This window comes from Canis lupus, chromosome 10 (assembly GCF_003254725.2).
Source record: "Canis lupus dingo isolate Sandy chromosome 10, ASM325472v2, whole genome shotgun sequence".
In the NCBI taxonomy this organism is placed as follows: domain Eukaryota; kingdom Metazoa; phylum Chordata; class Mammalia; order Carnivora; family Canidae; genus Canis; species Canis lupus.
Genome location: NC_064252.1, coordinates 62,003,576 through 62,020,169, shown reverse-complemented (window position 1 = coordinate 62,020,169; position 16,594 = coordinate 62,003,576). Strand labels below are relative to the sequence as shown.

Genomic DNA, 16,594 nt, shown 5'->3' with positions numbered 1-16,594 from the left:
TTTTGAGATGATTTTTCAAAGGAGGTACAGACAGAAAGGGCTTTAGTCCACCACCTTGAAGTCACAAGTCTTTATTTTATAATAACAAATTACTTTTGCATATTTAAAAAGTAATACCTAAATTTAATTTTTTTAAATTTTTATAAATTTTTTATCCCTAGGAATATACCTAGTAGCAAATCAGGTTCAACACACAGAATGATTTCAGCCTTGTAGTTTTCCTGTGATAACTCGGAATAATTTTTAAATAGTTATCTTCATAGAATTCTTGAGTTATTTATTGAAGAGACCTTTTTCAACAATTAATAGATCTCAGCAATTAACAATTAATTTGTCTCTTTGGTATTCTAAAAGTTAACATTTATTAAAAAATGTTTTTCTGGTTAGTAATTTGGAAGCAAAATTGTATTTGACTTGACATTGAGCTTTTGATACACTGAAGTCTCTTGAATCTGCAAAGTTACTTTACGTTAACCTGTATGTCAGTGAGAATGCTAGTTCTCTAAAATCAAATTCTAGGAGGAAGAGTATTTGCATCCTCAGCCACACCCAGTGGCTAACAGATATTTGTTGAGATGTCTTTGTTTCACTGTTAACTCCAGAGTTACCTGAAATTCAGTTGCCAAGTCACCTTCTCATTAGCATATGACACTAAAGGACAAGACTGAACCATATCTTTATTATTAAACTTTTAAATTTGAGTATATTTGACACATAATGTTACATTAGTTTTAGGTGTACAATGTAGTGTTTTGATGAGTTTATACATTATGCTATGTTCATCGCAAGTGTAGCTCCCATCTGCTCTGATACATCTCTCTTATGACATAATGATATTATATATGACCATGATATAAGACTATATTCCTTATACTGTACCCTTTTTTCCTGTGATTTATTCATTACATAACTGGAAGGCTGTGTCTCCCACTCCCCTCCACCTATTTTACCCATCCCTCACCCTCCTTCCCTCTGGCAACCATCAGTTTGTTCTCTGCATTTATAGGTCTGATTCTGCCTTTTGTTTCTTTATTCATTTGAGTGTGTGTTTTTTGTTTTTTTAGATTTTACATGAGTGATACCTCTCTTCATGTCTATCCCAGAGCCTTTTTTTAAAACATTTATTCATGAGAGACACAGAAAGAGAGAGGCATAGAAATAGGCAGAGAGAGAAACAGACCTCCTGTGGGAAGCCTGATGCAGAACTCGATCCCAGGACCCTGGGATCACGCCCTGAGCCAAAGGCAGATGTTCAACCAGAGTCACCCAGGTGCCCCTATCCCAGAGCCTTTCATTCATGGAAGCTGTTCTGTCTTTTCTGATCCCGCTTCCTACCTCCATTCCTACCCCACCTTCCCACCCCCACTGAATTTCCTTTTGTGATTATTTCCAATTGAATCCTTCAGAGCTAGGCACACATCAGCACCTAGAATATTGGAAAATACAAGAGAAATTTTCTTTCTTAAAACTCACAACTTAGATAGAGAATTCCCCTGGGAACTAGGTCATTAGAGCTGTACAACCTAATTTGGCCCACAGATTCATTCTGTCTTTGCTGATTTGTTCTTAGTCTTCCCCTCTTGCCATGTCAAAAATAAAAAGTTCAATCTTTTTAATGCTATCCCAAGGATTGTATTACCAGCAGTAGTAGGAAAAGCTGGAGTGAGAAGGATTTATGTCTCACTCCATTTTTCCCCCCTGAACCCTATAGGGAAAGATAATGTAGAGGATATGGGTGGGTTTTCAAACATAGCTGATAAGTTTCATTCATCAGAAGAGATACCCAGACTCAGTCTGTTAGTCATTACATCAGACATCAGTGACCCGGGAAAAGAAGAGTGAGGTTGGGATCCCTGGGTGGCATAGCGGTTTGGCGCCTGCCTTTGGCCCAGGGCGCGATCCTGGAGACCCGGGATCGAATCCCACATCAGGCTCCCGGTGCATGGAGCCTGCTTCTCCCTCTGCCTGTGTCTCTGCCTCTCTCTCTCTCTGTGTGACTATCATAAATAAATAAAGAAAAATATTAAAAAAAAAAAAAGAAGAGTGAGGTTGAGGCAGCCAGGTGGTAGGGGTAGGAGACATGAGCAAGGAGTCTTTACCTCAGCTAGGTGGTAGAGACCAGCAAAGGTTATAGGAGTGCATTCTCTTCCCTCCTCTCTTACCTACCTCTTTCTGCCACCATGCCTGCCACCAAACAACCCTGACACAAAGTGAGGAGCGGGCTTTGGTGAGGCAGATGCTCATGGTTGTAGCAGGCTGGGGGACAGGGAGGGAAAGAAGGAAAGGTTAGGGAGGCATCCTGGGCGGGAAGAAGAAGGGAGAGGTACTGTTGTTACTGACCTTGTTGTTTAGCATAATTCCCAGTTGCCTATTTGTGTGCCAGTAGAATAACTAAATGTATGTATGTGTATGTGTAGTTGTTGGGAAAAGAGAGAATAAGGAGTAATACCTCTAGTTGATCACACAACTATTGTCATTTTCTTGTTGGTACAAATCTATACTATCTCTGTTATTTATAAATGAGTCCAGGAGATGTGTAGGGTTTGAAAGATTTTTAGAGTTTTAAAAAGGGCATTAGTGGTAATTTAGAAACCTTGGTATCACTGCTGGTCACCAAGTCCTGGCAGTCTGTCTCAGTTATCTCTCACAGCTTTGTACTCCTCTGCATTCCTACACTATATATTATCATATATATAGGATTATATATATATATACACATATGTGTGTGTGTGTATATATATATATATATATATATGTATATATATATATAAAATAATGAAGTAATTTGGTATAAGAGCTATTTTTTTTTCCTGAGCCAACGCATAAGGAAAAATGATAGTATGCAGATGATGCATATATTGTGACTTGATGAATTACAGAAGATCAAATGTCAAAAAAAGATCGAATGTTGTCCATTCTTTGTCCAGCCGTGGGACTTTGCATGTGCGTAAATGTGGCACTTCTTTTGTTATGGTTTCATTCTTTGGAGTCATGCCTTAGCTTGGCACTTAAAACTTGCTGACCTTTCCAGTTTCATCTCTAGTTGTTGAACATCTACTCACATTTATGCACACGTTATAAATACCCTAGGCACCAGCTTTTACTGAATTGTAGCCCCCCAACATGCCATTTTTAATGCCTCTGTCTCTCTATCCTTTCTTCCTGCCACCTCTGCTTAAATCAGCCTCAATTTCTGGTACTACTGTTACACACTCTCATTGTTTGGTGCTTGATGAACCCCCATCTCAGAACTCTATGCTCTAAAGCCATTCCCAGGCATAGATTTTCCATGGTTGTGTGTGTGTGTGTGTGTGTGTGTGTGTGTTTGTGTGTGCGTGTGCATGCATGATATACAAGAGTACACAGCACTTTAGCAAGCAGGTTATTCAACTGCTCTATCTAGTACTTGCCTAGAATCCTCCAGCAAAGTTACAGCAGAGTCCAGGATTAAGTTGTGTGGTTCCTGAATTTTCAGGAGGTGACATGCTGCCTTTGGTACCAAATTTGATTAAACTTGATAACTTTAATGCCATTTGGTTCTGTTGGGGAAGAAGAATTAAATTGCTTACTCTAGAGAATGATTTTTTTCCCACTGACTAAGGAATAGAACATTTATTAAAATTATCTTAGGACCTGAAAGAGAGAAATGTACTTTTCTTCCTCAGCAGAAGCAGGTCCAGGACATTATTAGCACGTAGTAAAAATTGAATAATTGAGCAACACTGACTTCTTTGGGATTCAGCCTCCTAGCCCCTGCTGTGTGATTAGTTCTGTCCAACCTGCTGGCATGCTTGAGCAGAAAGCCTGCGGAGGATTAAGAAGGAAAAACCCTTTAGCAAATCTCAGGTACTGAAGACATTTGATTTAATTTTATATGTTACACATGGTAATCTGGTTTCCCTTGGCAACCTCCAGTTCTGCCCTACTTTATAATCAGAGGATGGCAGGACACTTTGCAGATTTGATGGCATCACCTGAAAGTGACTGTAGAAAACAGAATTTGCCTCAAAAAAGGAGAGAGAAAGGTCACTTAAAAAAGGACAGAAGAATCTTCACCCTCTTAAAGAAAGGACAGATAGCTCTCTGTAGCTTACATACCCATGAGGATTTTGGGACTTCTTATAGCAGAGCAGTTTGGGAAGTGAGGGAGAGGATTGTAAATTTCAAGTCTTGTAAATTTTTTTTTAAGATTTTATTTATTTATTCATGAGAGACACAGAGAGAGGCAGAAACATAGGCAGAGGGAGAAGCAGACTCCCTGTGGGGAGCCTCATGTGGGACTCAATCCCAGGACCTGGGATCACAACCTGAACCAAAGGCAGATGCTCAACCGCTGAGCCACCCAGGCATCCCAAGTCTTGTAAATCTTTTAAGGGATGGTAATTTTATTGCAGTTAAGGTTTTAATTTTAAAAATGACAGTAATAGGTAACTATTTGTTAGGTACATGCCAGGAATCTTACTTGATTCCTTACATATACAAGTTTGTTAAATCCCCACAATCTCCCTTCAAGGAGAATATTAATATCCCTTTATGGATAAGAAAACAGATATTTATTGATCTCTTAAAGTATGGAGGCTGGAGGAAGGTGGGGTAATATTGACTATAAGGTTTCAGTTTGGGGAGATCATTCTTCACATTTTTTTTCTTTAATCTTAACGTCCTATAAGTCTTAATAGCCTCTATTCTAAAACAGTTATACTGGGGATCCCTGCTTCTCCCTCTGCCTGTGTCTCTGCCTCCGTCTCTCTCTCTGGGTCTCTCATGAATAAATAAAATCTTAAAAAAAAAAAAAAAAAAAAACCAACAGTATAGTAATTCCTACTAATGGTGACCTTTAGCCATCCAGAATAGTTTAAGTTACATTCATCTTAGTCAAACTCTTTCATTTTACCCAATAAGAAAACTGAGTGCTGGGGATCCCTGGGTGGCTCAGCGGTTTAGTGCCTGCCTTCGGCCCAGGGCATGATCCTGGGGTCCTGGGATCGAATCCCACGTCAGGCTCCCTGCATGGAGCCTGCTTCTCCCTCTGCCTGTGTCTCTGCCTCTCTCTCTCTCTCTCTGTCTCTCATGAATAAATAAAATCTTAAAAAAAAAACTGAGTGCCAGAAATTTAGTAAAGCCTAAAAACCAGATCTCCTGACTCCTAATAATTTGTGTATTATTATACCATGCCCATATCCTTTTTAAAGAGGGCTTGAGTAAATGGAAGGAAAGAAGGATGGAGTCTTTTAGTACTATCAGTGGCATTAGGTTGAGCTACAAAGTAAACAAACTACTGAATCAGAAGGTACTGATGAGATGTTTAGCATTGGGAACAGTTCTAGTTCTTATTTGACCAGTCATTAATTTATTCTGCTTGGCTCATGTCTGAACAACGTAATACACTTAAGAATTCCAAATGATTGCAAGTCTTTAAGTGTCTAGTGCCCTACTGGTCATTTGAAGTTAAAAAAAAAAGGACAGGATTCTACATATGAACCACAACATGTATGTGTGTGTGTTGGGGGGCATATCTTGAGGTAGATGTGAGCAATAATGAATGGCCACATTTGTGAGAGGTGATGCAGAGACTACATACGGTATTTTATCAACTTACACATGTATGCTCCTGTCATGTTCACAAAATGCTATATACTGAGGTAGGACATGTCATTAGCTCTCTGTAAAGTGACAGCTTTGGGAGCCTATTGGCAAACAGAAATCTTCGTGTCACATACTTTACTATGTAAAGCATTTTATATGAATTTAACCCTTATAACTGTGATGGTGAGTGTTACTGTCTCCATTTTAGCAACTTTTTTCAGTTTTTGATTAATTCTTCCCAGAACATTTTCTCTAACATTTTATATTGAGAATTTTTCAGTATACAGGAAGGTTGAAAGAATTGTACAGTGAACACCCATACACCCACCTAGATTCTATAGTCATTACTATTTTTCTATATTTCCTTTATTATAGATCTTGTCATCAGTTTATCCATCCACTCATCTTTTTGTTATATTCTGAAGTGAGTTACAGATATTGTTACATTTTACTTCTAAACACTTACATGTGGATATCATTAATTAGATAGAGTTAAAAATGTGGTAGCCCTATTAAAACACAAAACTGAGGACTTCAATTCTGTTTGGGGGACATAGTATATCCTAGGTCACTTTTGGCCTTCGTCTGTGAAATAGGAAGATATTTTAAGAAAAAAGTAAGTTACCTGTGTGAAACACTTATACCTCATTAATGAGATAGAAATCTGTAGGGAGGAGGAAGATACCCCTGTTGAGTTCCTAGGCCACAAGCAACCCAGCACTGAAAAGTGGCATCTTATCTCATTTCTGATTTTAAATGACAATGAGATCATTGCCACATTTCTGAACATTAACTCCTCCCCTAAAGAGGAGAGTTTGATTAACAAATTTTTAAGTACTTTAGTAATGATACTGGAACTTCATTTCAATGAACATTTTCCTCCTTTTCTCTTTTTCCGGGTGTGACTAAATTGCTTACAGCATGCTACATCGTTGCTGGTAAAACAGGAAATGGGGTAAGTAATTAGGTAGGTAAGTAATTTAAATTGATCATTTAAATAAAAGCTACCTGAATCTTCAAGTACTTTTACTACTACTATCTCTTTTAAAAGGAAGTTCACTAGCTCCTAGAGAGATTAACAGAAAAAAAAATTATTTTATGAATTTAGGTGTCAACCTTGTTTAATCAGTTTATTTGAATGGCATATTATTGATATTCTATTAAAGTGGATTCATTGTTTTGTAGATTTAAATGAATGTAAGTACATATTTTATATTTATACATTAGGTGCTTATATAATGTAACTTGGCAACCTATTATAAAAGAATAAATTTTATACTAGTCTTAGAAATTAAATTATAGGGATCCCTGGGTGGCGCAGCGGTTTGGCGCCTGCCTTTGGCCCAGGGCGCGATCCTGGAGACCCGGGATCGAATCCCACATCGGGCTTCCGGTGCATGGAGCCTGCTTCTCCCTCTGCCTATGTCTCTGCCTCTCTCTCTTTCTCTCTCTGTGACTATCATAAATAAATAAAAATTAAAAAAAAAATTTTAAAAAAGAAATTAAATTATAAAACTACACTATGAAAGATAAAGTAAAATCCTACTTACAGCAGAACAACAGTGAGTTTATCTGGGTATAGACAGTCCACAGTCCTTTATCTGAAACTCTTGGGGACCAAATGTGTTTTAGAATTGAGAATTTTTTTAGATTTTAGAAATGTATCTGGTATGAAATACCATATTTAACATACCCCTTCCCTCCATGGTTTGAGGTGGTACTCCATAATCAAACACGTTAATATTTCTGCAGTGAAACATGAATATTCACACTAAGCCTGTTACACAAAGTATCCAAACAGCCTCACATGTTCAAGTCAGTGTTAGGTTGCCAACTGAGTTAAGAAAAAAATCTTTAATTTTCCAGACCTTTTTGGATTTTGAAACTAAATATTCTATACCAATATAAAAAAGGGGCCATGTGACTACTGGAAGATTCCTGTGTACTCTGGAGAGAAAAGCACAGAGAGAAGTATAGATTTCTGTATTATAATCTTGTTTGGTTTTAAAAAGTAATTGATTTGGCTTTTTTGTTTATTTTCGATTTCACATCTGCTTTTCTGAAATGGTAATAGCAGCATATCTATCCAAGGTTTTGGGGTTTAGTTAGGTTATGTTAAATTAGTCTCAAATGCTTGTGATTCTGGCATAAAAAAATTTGATCCTATGTTTGAGAAATTTCTTAGCATAGCCAAGGCATGTTTCCAGTTCTCATCGACATTGGTTGTGAGTTGCTGCTGTATTCTTTATTGAAGAATTTCAAACTAAGTTTAGCTCTTCCAAAAGATCCTGTTTGATATAGAGATACTGGCACAGAAAAAATAGCAAGTACTAATCTTTTCCCTCAGTATCTGTAGTTCATTCTACATTCAAAATATTGTAGAGAAGGACACACCTGGGTGGCTCAGTGGTTGAGCATCTGCCTTTGACCCAGACCATGATCCTGGGGTCCTGGGATCGAGTCCCACATCAGGCTCCCCCAAGGAGCCTGCTTCTCCCTCTGCCTGTGTCTCTGCTTCTCTCTTTGTGTGTCTCATGAATAAATAAAATTTAAAAAATATATTGTAGAGGAATTGCCATTAAGGAATTCAAAGAATTTAGAAATTCAAAGAATTTAGATTCAAAGAATTTAGAAAAATTAATTGTGCTCGGATATTTTGGTTTATCTTTCCTCTGGAATGGTTGTCATGTTGTATCTATAGCAAAAGTGATTGCAGTTGGTATCCTCATCAGTAGTTACCTGACAGGGGAGAGAGGGAAATGTAGTTACTGACTACTCAATTGGGACTGAATTTACCTCAGTGACTACTAACTCCTCTAGGACCATCAGGGATATGCTAAGGACCTCTGTGAAAACTCCCGAAATTATATTAGAAAAGTTAGTAAGGCACATTGAATTTACAGGATTGAAAATCTGGCATTTTGGGATGCCTGGTGGCTCAGTGGTTGAGTGTCTGCCTTGGGCTCAGGGCGTGATCCCGGATCCCCAGACCAAGCCCCACATCAGGCTCTCTGCGGAGAGAGCCTGCTTCTCCCTCTGCCTGTGTCTCTCTCTGTGTTTCTCATGAATAAATAAATAAATAAATAAATCTTAAAAAAAAAAAAAAGGGAAGAAAATCTGGCATTTTAAGTGTTAAATTTTTGTCTTGTTTAGAAGGTTAAGGTTTCCAAGATGTCTATTAACCTCTTTCTACTAGCCCTTTTCTCTGGAAGGAAAAAATACCTATAGTTTTGTTTTGTTTTTTAAACTGGACTAAGGTGTCTAAATATATTTCAAAGACTATGAAGGATTTAAAATACCAGTTTTCTTAAATACATGAATAATGTTTTAACCCATATTTAGCATTTTTTTAAAGATTTTATTTATTTATTCATGAGAGACACAGAGAGAGAGGCAGAGACACAGCCAGAGGGAGAAGCAGGCTCCATGCAGGAGCCCAGTGTGGGACCTGATCCTGGGACTCCAGGATCACACGCTGGGCCAAAGGTGGCGCTAAACAGTTGAGCCACCCAGGGATCCCTTAACCCATATTTAGGATTGGTTTTTGCTGCAACCCTTTCACTCTCTAGAGTCTAAAGAATGTTTAAATAGTTTTCTATCCTTGTGTTTTCTATTTCAACTTTTTATCCTTTAAAATGTGTTCTCATACATTAATTACTTTTCAACTGTGATGCTATTTTATGCAAATATCACTGAACTCTTGATACAATATCAAGATAGTCTTTTAAAATACTTAAAATGGGTCAGCCCCAGTGGCCCAGCGGTTTAGCGCCACCTTCAGCCTGGGGTGTAATCCTTAGAGATCCGGATCGAGTCCCACATCAGGCTCCCTGCATGGTGCCTGCTTCTCCCTCTGCCTGTGTCTCTGCCTCTCTCTCTCTCTCTCTCTGTCATGAATAAATACAATCTTTAAAAAAATAAAATGCTTAAAATGTTTCTGATAGAGAATTAAGAACAGTTTAAGAAGCTCAAACAGTGTTTCAATAAGTTCTTGAATGTAGAGAGTAATTTGATTATTTGTCAGATATAGGGTTTATCTGGGTATTTCATCATAAACTACAATACCAAAGCATATGAAAGCATTCTGTGTAACCAGTTATATACTCTTAGCTGGATATAGAATATGTACATCAACTATTTGTTAATTTGTGTTCTTAGAGGAAAGTCGACTTTATATATTTTTTAGATCAATTAAATTTAGCCATTAGCTAACTTACTTTTTGTTTTCTACCTGCAGTTAGTAGTGACATTTTGTCTTCAAGAATTAAATTACAATGAATATTTGATACAAGTAGTCATTTCTGTGAAATTGGACATAGAAAAAATGATTCACAAGTTGGTCCTACCATCTCTTTTGTTAAAAGCAGACCTATATATAGCCATAAGACCGATTTGTCATTTTAATTATTTGAATGATGTGGACTTGTTAATTCATTAGTGATATCATAGTATTCTCAGCATAGCAAAGCAGTTTTAGTAATATCATACCATGCATGTTTTTCTTTCTTTTTACTTCAATTACTTCCTTTTTAAATATTTATTTTTGGTAGGCTCCATGCCCAATGTGGGGCTTCAACTCATGACCCTGTGATCAAGAGTCACATGCTCTACCAACTAAGCCAGTTAGGCACCCTCTTCAGTTCCTTTCTATAACAATTTTAGGTTACAAACTAAAACCTAGAGATCATAACTGAGACTCTCCCAAACCTATTTGTTGGTTCATGAATAGATTTGGGAGGAATGTCAGAATTTTATTCAGACATTTTTCTTATGTTAAATTGATAAGCGTTTTAGCACATTGATACTTTAGGATTTAATGTTTCTTCTTGGACAGTTAAGTATAGCTTTTACATTGACTTCCCAAAAGTAAGCCACATTATCAGGAAGAAAGTAGATACAAACCTTTTTAGTCTGGATGAGATTATTGTAATACACAGTGTTGTTTCTGAGTGATAAACAATCCCTTCTGTTCTACCTTACTGGCTTCTGATGTGTAAATCCTGGAATCTGGCAGTGGTGGCTCAGAAATACTCCTTAGTATACTTTTGTCTTTGGAGTTTGAAAACTGTTTTATATACCATATTAAAAAGCTGTTTTTAGATTCTACTAGATTATAAGGTCCATGAGCTGAGGAATTTTTGTCTGCTTGTTCTCTGCTTTCTATCTAATGTGTAAAATAGTGCCTGGGACATAGTAGGCAATCAATTAATATTTTAAAATAATTGCATAAATTCTTGCCTTTATTAGAAAAAGTGAAATTTTTCATGTCAGTGAATTAATTTTTATGTTATTCAGAAAGCAGAGTCTGTCGCTGGGAAGAAATGATATAGTGCAGCTAAAAGAAGCCTACAAATGGATAACTCACCCCCTGTTTTCAGAGGAACTGGGTGTTCCCATTGATGGAAAGGTATTGGGTCATTAACATCGTCAATTTCAATCTCTGGTTTTACCAGTTTTACTTCATTATATGGCAGAGTATTGATTAGCCAAAAAAAAATCTTCTCTTTAAATAACTCAATGGAGAATTTTTAAGCTTTTAAAATATTAATTTCCAGCCGTCTTAAATTGAGAAAGATTTTATTTTTTTAAGACTCCTTTGTGATCTAAGACACTTATGAGTGTAACAAATGTTGTGTACCCTAACTGACTTTAAAAGATTAGAATTAAATCTGAGCCTTTAATATGTTTATAGTTTAATTGGAGAGAGACATATACTGATAAAAAGCAATATATAAGTAACTATGAATAAGTATAGAGTCAACTCTAGACTATTTAAATTTGGTTATCTGTGGCTAATCTTGTTTTCAAATATAATCAATCAACTACAGTGAACATGGGTTCAATTTCTCCCACCTTGTTGGTATCTCAAGTCCCTCTATTTAATTTTAGGTAAAGACTGCCTTTGAAACTAGACCACTTAACCATCTCCCCTGTTCCAGAATGGACCTTGCCTCAGTCTCCAGAATGGACTGAATTTTAGGCATGTGGAAACAGGATATATTCCCAGCTCATCTTAAATTAGATTTTAATAGTATAGCCTCATTGCTTCATCACTGTGCTTGAAGGAAATTCCATGACTATCAGACACACCTCTATTCAAGTAAAATCACAAACCCATCTTTCAAAGATAAATAATTTAAAAAAATTTTTCACCATTCAAAATTATATAGCTCTGTTTCCCTCTGTTAGTAAGAATAAATTCTGTCTTTTAAACTGAATACTGACAGAATAGAGAATAAAACCACTTCACACATATATGGAGGGGAAATGAGGTAATGAAAGTACTTTGGAAATTAGAGAAGTCATTGATGCAAAATATTTTTACCTCAAACTTCAGTTTTGAAGTACAAGTAATTTTACATGTCAAACCAGTGAGAACAGAAAATAGAAAACAAAAGATGCAACAGTGGTCTAATAGATTCACAGTGAGTGAAGTTTTCTTGAGTAAAAGCAGTGTCTTTAATTTTACTTTGTAAATTAGAGAGCAAAAAGAAATTTAGGTATTCAGTATTGTGATTCTAGAGTAGCTAATATGCTTGTTGACAATCTAATGCAATCAGTATATACAGAAATAATAAAAGATAAAATTGTTACATGGTATGGCATTTATTGTTTTTCTCAATGTGGAATTTTGTTCTCTATGGAGATTAATATATATAGAGTATGAAATTGTGCTTTTTTTTGTATGCAAGGATGTTCATTGTAGAATTTTTTAATAACAGAAAAGTTTACAACTTAAATGTCCAACAGTCCCTAGAGTTGAAAAGATGAAAAGATGTCCACAACATAATCTTCACTAAGTAAAGCAATTTTCCAAAAGTATGTTTAATATCCTAAGAAGTATATATGTTTATGTTTATATTCATAAAAATGCCAGAAAGAAATACACCAAACTGTTACTACATTCTACCTCAGTGGTGTGGGATTAAAACTCCATTCTGTTTGATTATTTTATAATTTGTATGTATCATTTTTGTAATAGAAAATTAAGAACTCTCTTTTGAAACTCAAAGCCACTAGGAAGTTTGAGTTCTTAAAGCATCATAAAAAAATAAAAATAAAAATAAAGGCTCCCACAGAGATTTTAATTTTAAGCATGTGTATAAAATGCTTTTGCTTTGCTAATAATTCTAATCATAGTATTAACAGGAATAATTTTTCTTTCGGTTATCTCTTTCCAGTTCCCTGAATTCTCTTTCATCTTCACATCAAATTCATATACATGCACATAAATCATTACAAATTTATTTTAAATTTGTTAGAAAAATTTTTTTTGGTAGAATCACTAGTGATTGAGCTATAGAAGTAAAAAAACAAAAAACAAAACTATTTCCTTCCCCCTGTCCTGTGAACAAGCTGATTTGAGAACAGTAGTATTTCCAGTTTTCCTTGTCACTCTTTCTGAGCCAGTCTTTGAGAGTCAATTTCTATTTCCATTCATAAGTGGTTAGATGTTGGTTTCCTTTTGCTCATTTTTAAACTCTCTTTATAATTTTTAGAGCTTGTTTGAAGTAAGTGTGGTCTTTGCTCACCCAGAAACAGTTGAGGATTGCCACTTCCTGTAAGTTGCTACTAAACAACAATGTCAATTGTATAACAATGTTAATGCTTTCTGGTTTTCATGAAATAGTATTCCTCTTTGTAGTGAGCATATCAGAATTTGTCATGTCTAAGGTTTAAAATGTGCTAATATAAGGGTGTAGGCATACCAGCACAGCTAGTAGGGATTCATTTTGTCTACTCCTGATATCTTGAGTTTCATATATATATGAAATATATTTGAATTACATTCACCCCAAAATAAATTGATTGACTTTTTTTTATTAACTTGAATTTTACTTAGACGTGCGATATGCCCAGAGTGCTTCAAGCCAGCAAAAAACAAACAGGTAAGGATTCCTTCTTTTTATTCTTTATTGAGTTTTGTCTGAGCTGAATATTCAAATTAACAACAAAATAATATCCATTAGAAATGCTGGCAGTGTATTATACTAAGAATCGTTCTTTAAATATTTCTATTTGCTACATTTATTTTTTTATTTTTTTCAACTCTAAACACCTTTGCCTCTAGCTAGGAAGTCATAACACAAACTATCTCATATTTGTGTCACTGTCTGGCTTGTTTCCCTGGTGTTAAATTTAGAAGCAGTGTTTCAATGATGTTACTGTTACCCATTTGGGGGAAATTTGACTTTTAGGTTTTAATCTCAAAATTACATCATTGTGGAAAATCCATATTAATTGTTAGCATTCCGGGGATCCCTGGGTGGCTCAGTGGTTTGGCACCTGCCTTTGGCCCAGGGCGCAATCCTGGAGTCCCGGGATCGAGTCCCACTTCGGGCTCCTGGCATGGAGCCTGCTTCTCTCTCTGCCTGTGTCTCTGCCTCTCTCTGTCTCTCTCTCTGTGTCTATCATAAATAAATAAATAAATAAATAAATAAATAAGTAAGTAAGTAAGTAAATAAATAAATCTTTAAAAAAATTGTTAGCATTCCAAATTTTGTCTAATATTCATTTTCTAGGAATTAGTATTTAAGAAATATAATCCAAAATAAATTATTTTACTTAAGACAGTCTGAATTAATATGGCCAATTTCAGGCTACATTTGCAAAAGGTCATTTTATTCTGACTTTCCTTTATTTGATGTGAGCTGGTCTTGAGCATGTTAATGAACAAATTAGTTAGCATGTACTTCTAGTTTCTACTATGCCAAGATAGAATGGCATGGCAATGATCATGGGAAGCTTTCATGCCACAGATACTTAGCTGGTTTTATGCAGAGACTCAGGCATTCTTAGTTTTACTAATATCCTTTTGGTTGTTAAAAAATATAGAAGTTCATTGCCAAAGATACATCTGTTGGTCTTTACTCTTGCTTTGACTAATTGCTGAGCCTTTTGGAACTGGGAATGGGGCAGGAGGTGGGGGAGTGGGTGAGAAGAGTCTGTAACATTTGTCAAATGCCCTGTGCAGAAATAATTACAAATACAGATAACGCCTAAAGCGCTGCTTCCCACCTTTCTCACATCATGGTACACCTAGAACATTACCGTGTTCGTTTGGTGCCCTGAGGGTAACAAATGAAGTTGCTCTAAGTTGGAAGCAATAGGCTGGGAGTTCTTGCTGTCCAGGCCCTGCTCCTCTGCCTTTGTGAATTAGAGGGCTCAACATCTTGAGCACAACTACAGCTTATTGCTTTACCATGCCATTGAAAGGCTCTGTCTAAATGACCTATAGCCATATTTATATTGAAGATCTTATTTCAGTTTTTGTTATCTTTGAGGAAATGCACAAGTATCAGCACCAAATAATAGAATAAGGAAATTTTTGTCAAAGCATGAGACACCACATCATTTGGCCAGTAGTGTAGGTGTTTGTTGCTGGAAGCAAGTTAAATGACCTTTTGAGATTCTTTCAGGCTTAAGATTTCATATCTTAACAAATAGGCACTAATTTTTCAGTTTTAACTCTATATTTTGGGGTTTAGGAAATCATTGATTTGTTGATAAACTCTTGAAGTGCCTACATTGTGCCTCTTTATAGCCAAGTGTAATTTCTCAAAACAGAAGAGACAATTGTGATTTATCATAGTAAGCTATGTATATATGCACTAATTTCTTCTAGTATATCTACCATGTGGTTTGGCTTTTCTATCTTAAAAAGTCCAGTGTGGGTCATTTGTTGTAGATGAATTTGTTTAATTTTTCTGTGGCTGGTGAGTAATAATGAGTCGCTAGATGCCAGGGCAGGCTGGTTGGCTCTATTTACTTCATAGCCTGGAAACCTGCTGCTAAATTGTTCTTCTAGATCTACCTGGTATTATGGACATAGACTAAATTGGAAGGAGTTGTGGGGAGAATTGACAGTATGAATGCTTATGTTTTATTTTCTTGAAGCTATTAAGTATTTGTCTCCTGTAAGTATGGTTTAAAATGATGTAATTTCTCCAACCATGTTCTGTGTTTCACCTCTGATGTTTTCTTGTCTGGGTGATAAAATGTCTTTTCTTATCATTTTTACCTTATATAGTCAGTGTTCACTAGAATGGCAGTTATGAAAGCGTTGAATAAGATAAAAGAAGAGGATTTCCGCAAGTAAGTAGAAGTATAGAAACATGGAAGTATCATGGAATTTTTGAACAAAAGGAATGTTAGAGATAATCTGGATTATCTCTAAAACAAAACTGGATGCATTTCAGGGGTGACAATTGTGTCTTAGTCATTGTTATATCCCCACTCCCTGGCACGGTACCTGGCACATAGTAGTGTTCAATAAATGTTTGTTGAACTGGTATTTGAATTTATAAATCAAATCCAAAGAGAGGATATTAAGGGAGTTGACTTGCCTAAGATATCAACTGGGTAGTAGAGTGGACTTAGAGCCAGAGTTCCTGACTCTCCAGCCCAGAGCTGGTCCCAATACATCCCTCATCCTGCATTTTGAGTATTATCCATCTCCAGAAGAGGGAGAAAAAGACTCATGAGTTCTTCACTTGTTAAAATATGCTGAAATACAATAAACCTTATATTTTAATTCTCATTGTGTTCATTTTATTTAATAAAATATTATCATAGTTATCCTTCCAGAATATCCTTGAATAAATTTCAAACAATGAAGTTATGAAGAAGGTTTTATTTATCTTACTGACTAAAAGCAAGTCTCAGAAAATGGAAATACTTCTATTAAATTTTAGAAAGTAAAGTTAGCTAGTCTCTACAAGCAATAGTTTCTGGGTTTCTAAGTGATTTCTTTGCTAAGACATCTTGGGAAACAATGACATTTTCAAGCCGAGCATTTGGAGTAACTCCATATCTAGTCATTTATAGGTAGACTCCAGCCCATGGCTTTGGAAGTTCCCAGACGGTAGCCAGAAAATTAAGCTATACATTGCTCTTTCCTGTCTGTCTTCAGTTGGATGGAAGTTTCTTAGCTAAAAGGTCAGAGTCTGCCACATTCCACTTTTTCTGGCCCTGAGGTCATAGTTGGAATGAGAAAGAGAGAGAGAGA

The 16,594-nt window shown here is 36.0% G+C and overlaps 1 protein-coding gene across 13 annotated transcripts in view; it reads left to right on the top strand.

Annotated features, from left to right (window-relative positions):
* Window positions 1–16,594, top strand: part of PUS10 (pseudouridine synthase 10) — a 70,834-nt gene that overhangs the window by 34,018 nt on the left and 20,222 nt on the right. For all 13 annotated transcript variants that reach the window (XR_003144655.3, XM_025468519.3, XM_025468494.3 and 10 more), the window contains 5 exons: window positions 6,507–6,541; window positions 10,882–10,993; window positions 13,086–13,147; window positions 13,430–13,475; window positions 15,617–15,681. Coding sequence is in view for 12 of the 13 variants with exons in the window: in XM_025468519.3 (XP_025324304.1) it covers window positions 6,507–6,541; window positions 10,882–10,993; window positions 13,086–13,147; window positions 13,430–13,475; window positions 15,617–15,681 (320 nt within the window). In the remaining variant the exon portion in view is untranslated. The remainder of the gene's footprint in view (window positions 1–6,506; window positions 6,542–10,881; window positions 10,994–13,085; window positions 13,148–13,429; window positions 13,476–15,616; window positions 15,682–16,594) is intronic.